Here is an 11998-nt window from a genome sequence, read left to right on the forward strand (position 1 = left end):
GAGTTTTATTGTCAGAGATTATAAGTGGAAAGAAAAATAAAGGACTTTCTGATTCAAATCACAACTACAGTCTTATTTCTCATTTAAGTAACAAAAATAACATCAATTTTCAAACATTAAAATTCCATATAATATCATTATGATTGTTGTAGGCATGGAGATTGTGGAAAAAGTGCATCCCAATATAATTCATTGATCCTTGTTTTGAAGAAGGCTCATATATCACATATGAAGTCTTGAGATGAATTCACATTGGTACGTTATGTGTGCAACACCATCCTAATGATAGACTAACTATGACATATATGATTGTAATGCTAACTAGCGAGACGAGAGTACTTTACCACAACCAAAAGATCCTACCTTCTTAGTTGGAAATGTTTCTCTTGGAAAAGAACTAGCTTCTAGATGTGAAATCAACTATTTAACATATGAAGTATCTATGTCAATATTGGAACCTAGATAGGGAAAATATTTTTGTTTTTCTGTTGCGTATTAATGTTAGAAAGTTGGGATACGTTCTTTTACTAAATATATGAATATTTTATGTTAAACCTTAAGTTTTTTTTATAACTTTTCCAAATTAAATATTTTAATATAATTTTGAATTTTAAATTAAACCATAAAACAAAATAGTTTATAAAAAGATAAATAGAAGACAAATAAGGGGATGGGGAAGTAGTCAAAGACAACTAACCTAGAACTTAGGGAGGTCTGGCGCTTGATGAAAGAAACACTAACTTCCTTAACTGAGAACTAACCTGCCCCAGGTTAAAATTACTTATTTTTTCGTACTAAAAGAAACACTAACTTCTAGGCTCAAAGGGGTTAACTAGGGATTAACTTCCTTATTTCTCCGGTATTTCGGAATTGAAACAATGATTTACATCGTCAACAAAGTTTTATTTAAAAGCATACTGTTCAACAATTTGGGAATTTCATTTTCATCATTCTCCCTCCAATCATTGCACACACAAAAGTTTGATAAAGAAAAGCAAATGGGAGAAATATGGACTTTTTTTTTATATAAAAAAGCCTGAATATGCGCAAAGTGAATAAGAATGAATTGATTCAAAATATGCAACACTAATTTCATTAAAATTAACATTAAAAAACAAACAAGTTTGAAAGCCAAACACATTACAAATAAGAAGATTGTAAATGGAAATAAGACATGGCCTAGTGACTAATCAACATCAATGATGAGCTTTAATGTCTGATCCATTGGATTTAGGAGGTGACTTGTCACGCTTTGACCTAATCTTCACTCACCTTGTCTTGGAAAAGGATTGTGGTTGACATTGGGACCAACATCTGCAAAAGTTGTTACCTCTGTTCTAACCAAGTCTTATACTCTAGCTTTCAGTACAAAGAAACCTTCTAGATCATGACCTGCAACTCCTTGATGGAACTTGCAGTGGGCATTGGGCTTAAACCAAGTTGGAGGGGGATTTGGAGGAGAAAGTAAAGACCTAGTTGTAACGAAACCTCTATAGACCAAGTAAGGATATAACTTAGTATATAACATGAGAATATGGTCAAAATGAGTCATATTTCTTACATCACGATTTTGATTTCGACCAACATTCTGTTGTTGAGGAGCCTGAGTTGGTGGAGCATTAACCACATGAGCAACTTCAACTACATATGATTGATCATAGTATTATTGCCTTTGGAAAGGGCTCCTTCTTTCATTTGAAACTCCATTCATTTCACCCTCCTTATTCTTCTATAAGTTTTTAGAGGAATTCGTTACCGCATTAGAGAATTTAGTAGTATTAGCAACTTTTCCATTCTTTATCCCTTCCTCTAGTTTTTAGCCAATAGTCATCAAGTGAACAAAACTTGACTACACACTGCCTATCATCCTCTCCCAAAAGAAAGGTTGTAGAGTGTCCATGAACATTCCTATCAGATATTTCCCTTCCAAGGGTGGCTCTACCTGGGAAGTCAACTCTCTCTAGCATTGAGCGCACTCTTTGAAAGACTTCTTTTCTTTCTGAGACATATTCCGCAGTTGACGGTGATCTGGTGCTATGTCCATATTTTACTTGTATTGTTTTAAGAAAACATCAACCAAGTCTTGTCAGCTTTGGATACAACTCTTTTCAAGTCCCACATACCACTTCATTGAAGCTCCGTAAAGTTATCCTAGAAACAATGAATGGGAAATTTGTTTTTCTTGGAATATGCAGCCATATTACGTTAATACATCACCAAGTGGCTTCTCAGGAAGGTGTTCCCCTTGTACCTCTCAAAGGGGGGAGTTTTGAATTTGGTAGGCATAACCAAGTATGGAACTAAGAACTTGTTTGTAGCAGTACCAAAGATACCATTGCCTTCCATAGCCATGTCTCATCTCTAGAGTTTGGTATTATTCTTTGACTTCCTCAATATCTCTGGCTTCTCATTGACTTTCTTTTTGGGAACCAATAACATGGTACACAAAGTTAGGATCTTCATAAGAATCTTGGACAACTATATGCACGATAGAATGGGATTTAGTGATTATTGGAGCTTATAATAATGACTGTTCAGATTGGTCAACCCTTAGAGTATTTTCAAAGGACGAAGATTAATTTGGTGGCAAGCCCCATTCTGGCCAAGAAGTAAATGGCTTCTAGAAAGGATGAGCGTCAACAACACCATTATTAATTTCAGAGATTATAGTCCTCAGAGGTTGAGCTTCTCTGATCATCAAGGTTTTTAGCATCTCCATAATCTTGCTCACACTTCCTTTTAACTCATTAATGTCCCCTTTAACTCTTTCATTATGATGCTTTTGATATTCCATTCTTCTTTTGACGTTGGCTCTGGTTCCGTACTTGTGTCGAGGAATCAGTTTGACGGTAGATAAATAACTCTAAAAATGAAGACAGATGAAATAAATTTCTAACAACTTGAATGCATGCATGAAGTTTTTATACAAAGGAATGCAATATTATCAATGACCAAAAGGGCAACATATAGTGTAAATTAATCATGTAAAAAAAGAATACACTAGGGAGAACTTAGGTATGTTTTATTCTTAATTAAGTAGTTGATAGTTAAATATTCCTTCTTCATAGGACGAGTGGAGTAACTCAATTGCTACGTGTTAATTAGGGGTGCTCGCGGTGTGGTATGGGCGGTTTTGACGGAAAAAAATCACCCGAAGCGCAAGAGAAAAAATCGTGCGGTTTGGTTTGATTCGGTTGACTTTTAGAAAAAACTGAACCAAACTAAACCAAATCAATGCGGTTTGGTTCGGTTTTTTACAAATAATTTTTTGAGCTATACATACACTATCAAATAACAATAAAATTCGTCATATTTTGACAACAACTTTCCATTTAATATGTAAAAATTAAATTAGACAAAGTGGAATAATAAACATAAAATAATAGCATAAAACAATATAAAATTATTATAATGAAACAAAAAATAGAAGAGACGAGAGATTGAAGATGAAAAAGAAAAAAAATGTGTGATAAAAACGAAACTGAAATAGAGAACATATGCATAAAAATGAGAAGGTGAAAAGGAAAGAATATAAGAGAGTAAAGATTAGAGAAGAAGAGGAAAGATGACTTTGGCTAATATGCATAAGGATTTACTTATGCACCATGCATAAGCCTACATAAGTCATTGGAAATCCAGTATTGAGTAATGAGTATTGAGTATTGAGTGGTGAGTATTGAGTATTGAGTAATAACAATTGATGTCTAGAATTTGATCTAAGGGTCCATAATAATCTATGCATGGTGCATAGATTTTTATCTATGCACGGTAACTGCACCTAGGAAAGATGTATGTGGCAAAGAATGCGCGATAATGCTATTAGAGATTTGAGAAGATCGAGACTGAAATCACATGTGTAAGAATGAGAAAATTGTTTGTAATCATAAGGCTAAGGTATAATAGGTTTAATTTTGGGTTGGATGTGAGTTAGATAAAAGTTAGGTTGTAACATAATGCAGTTTGATTCGGTTTGCTGTGGTTTACAAAATACAAACCGAAAACCAAACCGAACTGTGCTGTTTTGTTAAAAGATGACTAAAACAAATTCGAACCAAATGCAATTTTTTGCAGTTTCAGTTTGATTTGGTTTGCGATTTTCTATTGGATTGTTTGATTTTGAACACCCCTTGTGTTAATCGAGTTAAATATGATAAATTAAATTGTTATTTATAAATTAATATTTTTTTAAAAAATATTCCTTTACATTTCTAATAGAAAAATATTTTATATTAATTTACAAAGTTAGTTAAATATAAATTTTAAATTCCTTTTATACAAAATACAAATTAGATTCACAAAATTTTTTTCTCAAAATTTAATAGTTTATCTATCATCATTAAATGTTTTTGAATTTAATAGTAAGTATTTTAAAAATTATAAATTTTATTTATAATAAAAAATAATTTTATTTAAAATAGTGAGCAAAATTTAATTTTTGTTTTTCTTTATAAGAGTGATGTGAGATTACACAACATATATGCTTTGTTTAACAAAGTTTCATATTTATTTTAAACTTTTTATCAGAATAATAGTTTTTTTATTGTATATTAGTAATGTATAAAGAAAGTGTAAAATTTGGGATCAAAATCTTTCCTTTTCTTTCCCTTTAAAGTGAAAGACAAAATCTCGAAACTCTCGTTTTCACACAGCGTTCTTACAAATTCGTTACTCTCATTCCGTCTCAAATCTCTGCATTTTCACTTTACGATTTTCCAGATCACTGTGCCATTACACGGTAATTTCATATCTCTCGCTATTTTCGTCTTCGTTGTTCATCTTTTCGTTGTTCATGATTTATGATGATTTTTGATTCGATTCTTCTCGGTAGTTATTTTTTTATTATGAATTTGTTTTGTGTTATTTGAATTCAGCATTGTGTGTTCCGTTGAATCGAAACTGTGTATGAAGATTCTTTAGTTTTTGCACACATTGTGAATCATAGAGTGTTATTGTTTTAGTTCTAAGTTGTATTAGGTTTGATGATGAATGTGTTGAGATAGATAAATTTTAGCTGTAGCTTCAAATGTGTTGATGTATGAATCAATTTAGAGTGTTTTTTCCTAATTTGAGTTAAGCATTTTAGTTCGTGCTTTACATTTTTCGAAAACAAATTCATGTGACTTCACGGACACCTCTGAGGTGTGTTTGATTATGCCGGAAAAAAAATTGATTATGAGTGAATGATTCTGTAAATTGATTCTGGCTAAAGTGAGTTGAAGATAAAAATGATTTATGTCTGGATAAATAGTAAATTTCAGTGTAAAAATCACGTTTATACTAAAAATCTACAAATCCTAGCTTCAAGTAGAATTAAGAGCAACAAAACATGTCAAAATCAATTATATACATCCACTATCAATTATAAGTGTTCCAACTTCCTAGTGTGAAACCAAACATAAACTAAGCGTGTATCAATGCCTTTCTAGCTAAGTAATTTTGCTTGTTATTGGCAATGAGCTTCCTATATGTGACTATTGTTTTTTGTATTTCATATATAATCTTTGGTTGAAGTGAGTTTGAAAGGGAAATTTTTCTAATTGGAGGGGGATATGTAGTTTGATTATTGATTTGAAGATAGTTGATAGTTAAAGAAAAAGTTATGCATTTTTTATACTGTTTTATATGTTTTATCGTGACTTTTATTTGATTCTCATTTAAACTAACATGGACCTTTGAAGAACAATCACCATTTGAATATTGGCTGTACTACTGTGATAATAAGCAGTGATAGCTTGCTGTTTTTATGTTGAGATGTTTCACATACTAGACTGCATTATGTTTTGCAGGATCGATATGGCACTCATGGCGACAATAATGAATAGGCAGCATTTGCTGACCTACATCTACCTTCTGGTTTACATTTCACTTTCCTCGGGTGTTATTTTGTATAACAAAGTAAGGGTTCACAGATGTCCCAACAATATCTTTCGATTATATTGTGATTTATTTTGTACTGTAATATGTTTTGCTCAACATATTTCCTTTTTTGGGCATTGGTTTATTTGCAGTGGGTCCTCTCCACACTGTATTTTAATTTTCCATTTCCAATAACACTCACTATGATCCATATGGCTTTTTCTGGTGGAGTTGCATTTTTCCTTATCCGTGTTCTGAAGGTACCTGTCTGTTTGAGTTTGTCACATCACTAGTTTTAGCTTTTTCTGAATATACATTTACATTGACTTTTCTTTGAAAATGACCGAATTAACTGGATGATATTTCTTTTTCCATCTTTTGAATATATGCAGGTTGTAGCGCCTATTAAAATGACATTTCATATGTAAGAATTCTAAATAGGCACCCTGGTTCACATTTCATGTAATATTTCTGGCTTCATACAAATGTTTGATTTGCAGATATACAACCTGTGTGGTCCCTATAAGCGCCTTCTTTGCAGCAAGTCTGTGGTAAGCAGTTGATAATGTTTATCAAAGGTTGTAATTCAAGCAAAACTATTTGTAAAGTCTATCCCTGTATTCAATTCTATGATGGTCAGTGTTAAAGTTCGCTGGGATTTTAACAAAGTAGATGCTCTAGTAATTTTTGTCTCTTTTATATATATATATAAGTCTGACCATGGTTATCAAGATCAAGATTTGTGCTTCCGGCTTGTAATCATCATTTTTGTGAACTCGTTTGGATCATGAAAACCTTTTTGTGTGCATGCATGTTCATGTTTGTGGAGCCATACAAAAAAATGTAGCTCAAAAAGGATGATTACAAATTTTTATTTGTAGATATGCGAAGATTTAACTAACATTTGATCTGAATCTTATATGTTATTACTTATGTTGATCACCTTCTGCATTCAGTTGGAATTTTTTAGATAAAATAAAACAGAAGGTTTCATTACAAAGTTGGATGAAACAAATATGGTTCGGCATATATGTAAATTTAATCACCAATTTCTGCTTGCAGATGTATAAATTAAGATGTAGCTAACACACTATGAGTCATTTATAATCTTATGTAATATATTTGTCATTCATCCTGTTGACTATGATATGCATTTAGATGTAATTAAGCAGATGGAACTCATGATTTTATTACAGTTTTCCTGAATTTAACAAATCACTTTTTAAATCGCCAATTGTATATCTTTTATATTTTAATTAACTGAATTGTTTTTATAGCACCATAGGTTACTTATCTTAAACCATTTATTAAGCTGTTTTAGTAGTGATTGCTGTAATACAGACCCTTTGATTTATTTTAAATACTCTGAGAAGTCCCTCCCTGATGCATGGCTGTATATTGTACTGATACATATTAGTTTAATTGATTTTTTGTGTGTTTAGGTTTGGGAACACTGCTTATTTGTACATTTCTGTGGCTTTTATCCAGATGCTTAAAGCCCTGAGTGAGTAATTTTTTATCGCATTTCCATGTATAATTCTTTATAGCATTCCTTAATGCAAGATCATTCCTTTCTTTTTTGTTTTATTTGTCTTTTCGTTTACAGTGCCAGTGGCAACATTTCTTGTGGCTGTTACTCTCGGAACTGAGAAATTAAGGTGTGACGTGTTCTGGAACATGGTATTGGTCAGTGTTGGAGTTGTCATTTCCTCCTATGGGGAGATTCATTTTAATGTGCTCGGTACAGTTTATCAAGTCTCAGGAATAGCTGCTGAAGCATTGAGGCTGGTCTTAACTCAAGTTCTTCTTCAAAATAAAGGCTTGACACTAAATCCTATTACCAGCTTGTATTACATAGCACCCTGCAGGTAATTCTGTTCTTGCGTATTTGAAAACCTGTATGTAGTTCTTTTTATGTTGGTGGGAGGGAAAAAAGCTCATGAAAATTAAACCTTCTATATTAATTTAAGTTAGTTTCAATTTTGACCTGTGTTTTTACATTGCCACTGAAAATGGTGTGATTAGTTTCTGTCACTAGATGTATCTGACTGTTTGTGGGTGTTTGAACTTTGAATTAGATTATTGTGTTAACTGTTAAGACAAGCTTACGGTCAAAATGCTGCAGGATATGATGTTGATCTAATCTGATGATAATAAAATTTTTGCCCTTCTGATTAAATATTGTGCACCATTTTGTGTCTCCTTTGAATGTAAATGATTACTCTGTTGCTTCCTGTTTGGTGTACTTTATTATGTTTGTTTATACTGCACTCAATTTGACACAAAAGGGGGAGTAGGGGCTGAGGCACCTTTTTGGGATACCTATGTATTGAAAATGTCAGCGGGTACATTAAATTTCAAACTTACACTTTTATTTTATCGTGCTGAATAGTGACCATTTACTCGTTATTGTATACAGCTTTGTATTCCTTTTTATTCCATGGTATATCCTTGAGAAGCCTGAGATGGAAGCTCCACATATGCAGTTTAACTTCTGGATATTTTTTTCAAATGCTCTCTGTGCTTTGGCATTGAACTTCTCAACATTCTTAGTGATTGGTAGAACTGGGGCTGTAACTATTCGAGTGGCCGGAGTTTTGAAAGACTGGCTACTTATCTCTCTTTCAACTGTCTTATTTCCTGAATCAAAAATCACAGGACTGAACGTTATTGGCTATGCTATCGGTATATGCTTCTTTGTTGAAAAGACATTTTGGCAGTGTAAATTTCATTTTTTTTCAACTGATTTCTTCCAACCAATTTCTTATACGAGTAATTTTTGAATGGGCAGCTTTAAGTGGGGTTGTTTGTTACAACTACCTGAAGATCAGGGACGTGCGTACATCTCTACAGGTTGTCCCCGACGAATCAGCAAAGGTCAGCCTTCTCAATAAACTGTCTGTTTAGTAGTTTGATCAGTATTCATGCACTATTATAATTTATAATGTCTTTGACACTGTTATCTTATGTTGCCTTTTATATGGTTTATTTATTCCATTCATATTCCCATCTATGTTAGTAGAAAGAGTCATGGAAAGGTGATTCCTTTCCACAACCGTTCCTTTCTGGTGAGGAGAGATTAGCAATTTCATTCTCTCTAAAAATGAGATTATTTGTTTTTCCTAACATATTTTCTTATTTTTCATTTTATTAATTTATCATTTTTAAATTTTAATATAATTTTCAACCTACTCTTTATATTTATATTGTATAATAATTAATATTAAATACTCGTTAGATTTTATAGAATAATATATAAATATGTAAAAGAATTATTTAATAATTAAAATATTATGAAACATAATCACTATTCTATGTATCATGAAGAAAATATCATAAAACAATGTATTACTGTTGTATATCATCCAATACATGACATTCAAGTACTCAAAACATGGAAAACTATCTGTGTTCGACCCTTATTCGATACCTATATGTGTTTGATACTTCCTAATACGTTCCTAGGAAGTAAGCAATTATTCTTTTTATTTTTGTTATTTTCTATCCCAATGTGATGGAACTCTCAAATCCTTTGTAAGAAATTAAGTAAAGAAAATATATCAACAATGAAAACATAATCTATTAAATAGATGAAAAAAGAGAACAATGTAGAAAGGAATGAATCCCAATCTACCCCTCAGTGAAGAAAATTCTCCCTACCTAACCAAATTGGTTCACTCAATGTTCTATCAATGTAGATACGATTCATTAACATCGCTATTTATACTACTAAGTACCAACCTGCCAACTAAGCATCCTAACACACTCTTTATTTACCATGTACCCTTACCTCATTATTACATAATTCCTCCCTTTTCCTTATGACTCCTATTTGGCATCTTTCACAACATTTCTTAGATACAGTAATGAGAATTAATGTCTTAAATATGTGGAAGAAAACATATTCAGACCCAATTCTAAATTTTCCCAAAGAAGTTGAAGGGTACACTTATTCCCTTGATTGAAGCAAGCTTCAGCCAAGCTATTTCCTGGAAAGACATTTAGGAGGAAAATAAGTAGTAAATGGATTAGCCATCGTGTTATTTCGAACCTGGAGGAATAGTTGGGTTGTTGTACAATCACCTTTGTCCCTTTTTCAGTCTGTAGCTTGAGTTGTGGTTATCAGATTGAGGTGATTTTGGTGACATTGAGTAACTACGACAAAGATCTACTAGTAGTATTTGTAACCTCAATACCAAATTTGACCTTTATCATGATACAATTAAGCTTGATGTTCAGGAACAAGTTCTGTTAATGCAGTTTTTCTCCCTTAGATTGTTTCTTGAACTGTGGTTATCCATTTTGGGTGTTCTTGGTGGATTTGAAAAGATAACTTCTTAAATTATACAAAAGTTGATTTTAAACATTAAACATGATAAACATTAAACTTCTTTCTTTTTGTTGCAAGCGGATTCATATCAAACATTATAATAAGCATTAAACTTCTTTCAAACATTATACATGATAAACATTAAATATACTTCTTTATTTATTTATTTTAAATAGCGATGAATCATATATTAAAATGAATAGAAAAGAGAGTTACAAATAAACGACAGTATCTAAGAGCACCAGAAGTGCTCAGAAAACACCGAAACTTACCCTGGCTACAAACCAGAACGGAAAAAACAAACAGAAAAAACAAAACTACCAAACCAACAGAAAGTATTAGTTTCTCATTTCATCAATCTGCTAGGGAAAGTATTGATGAGATGCACTCGTATTATGATAATCAAGATGCTTTCTCATTTTATCAAGTTTGGAAGTATCAATGAGATGAATTTGTATTGTAATAATCAAGGTGTTTTCATATTACATCAAGCACAGTCTGTTATGAAAGAACCAAGCATGTGTTAGTTCATTATCACTTTATCTGCCAAAAAGCTTTCTAATAAAATTACTATTGAGTTTGTCGTCTTTACTGACCATCTTCTAAGAGATTCTCAAAATTATTTTAGTTCATATTTAGTTCATTTTTAACAAGTTCGGTCTGTATGATCATCTTTAAGAGATTCTTAAAATTTGAGTTCATATTCAGTTCATTAACAAGTTCGGTGTGTGTGTGTGTGTGTATATATATATATCACTAATAACATAGCCCTTAATTCAAGTATGCTTGCAATTGTTTTTATGGAAACATATAATAACGGTTCAACTTATGTTCTTTTCCTTTTTCAATCAATTTGCAGGAGCTGCAAATGGAGAAAAAGGCAGATGGTGATGCGAACTCCAATGAAGATAGTCAATGGGATGATACAGTTTTGGATTCTCCTAATTCTCATTTCGACGAAGAAGCGCCTTTAATGTATTCATCACGGATATCTCATCTAGGAAGAAAACCAGCTTAGAGGCAAAAAGACATTCATCTTGGAAGAAATCTAGCTTGTCCACAATATGAGTTTTAAAAGTCAAAATCTTAAAGGAACCAAAACAAGTATATGTCTAAACCTTTCTTCCCAAGAGAAGTACAGAGATATATCCTTTAGAAGAGGGAGGAAAAACAAAAGATGAAAGAAAACAGAGCAGAGGGAACATACATATTCTTTCAGCATAGTTGATTTCTTTAATGAATGTTAAGAGTATTGATTAGTAAATTGATTCATTTTTGTATAGGCTTTTCGGCTGGACCATGCAATGAAGATTCTATTAATTTCACGTGAATCATTATAACTCGGATCGGCGATTCTACGATTCTCGAGTTGCTAGTGTACTCGGCAGTTATTCTAAGCTATTTTTGCTGACTGTTATTTTAAAATTAAAACGTTTGACAATGCTATGTTTTTCTTATGAGAGTCACTTTTATCCGTTTCATTTGTTTATCTTTTGCCTCAGTCAAGTACTCGACAGTATCCGTATTATTGTTAGAAATGAGAAAGAATTTATGACAATTCATCATCTATTTCTTCAAGATTGTTTTGTTTTCACTAACAATCAATTCTATGAGCACAATCAAATGAACAGATATGGTCAATCAGAGAGTTAAAACATTGTTGCTTAGTTATTTTTGAACTAAAAATGCTCTTGAATAGTTTAGACATTTACCATGGCCTTGCTATCCACCATTATTTTAGCTAATTCTAGCAATTATAATAGGGGAATGCTTTTTCCACACGTTTGTGTATCCCACATTTTTGGAAATTTA

At 32.1% G+C, this 11998-nt stretch overlaps 1 protein-coding gene across 1 annotated transcript; it reads left to right on the forward strand.

Moving 5' to 3' along the window:
* The first annotated feature begins 4577 nt into the window (after positions 1-4577).
* LOC131610473 (probable sugar phosphate/phosphate translocator At3g17430) lies at positions 4578-11667 on the forward strand. Its single transcript, XM_058882431.1, has 10 exons — positions 4578-4735; positions 5787-5895; positions 6009-6116; positions 6249-6280; positions 6357-6407; positions 7299-7360; positions 7463-7724; positions 8276-8541; positions 8648-8733; positions 11046-11667. Exons 2-10 carry the CDS (start codon positions 5794-5796, stop codon positions 11202-11204), a joined length of 1128 nt encoding a protein of 375 aa, XP_058738414.1. The 5' UTR covers positions 4578-4735; positions 5787-5793; the 3' UTR covers positions 11205-11667.
* Positions 11668-11998: the final 331 nt, after the last annotated feature.

Source organism: Vicia villosa, linkage group LG6 (assembly GCF_029867415.1).
Source record: "Vicia villosa cultivar HV-30 ecotype Madison, WI linkage group LG6, Vvil1.0, whole genome shotgun sequence".
Classification (NCBI taxonomy): domain Eukaryota; kingdom Viridiplantae; phylum Streptophyta; class Magnoliopsida; order Fabales; family Fabaceae; genus Vicia; species Vicia villosa.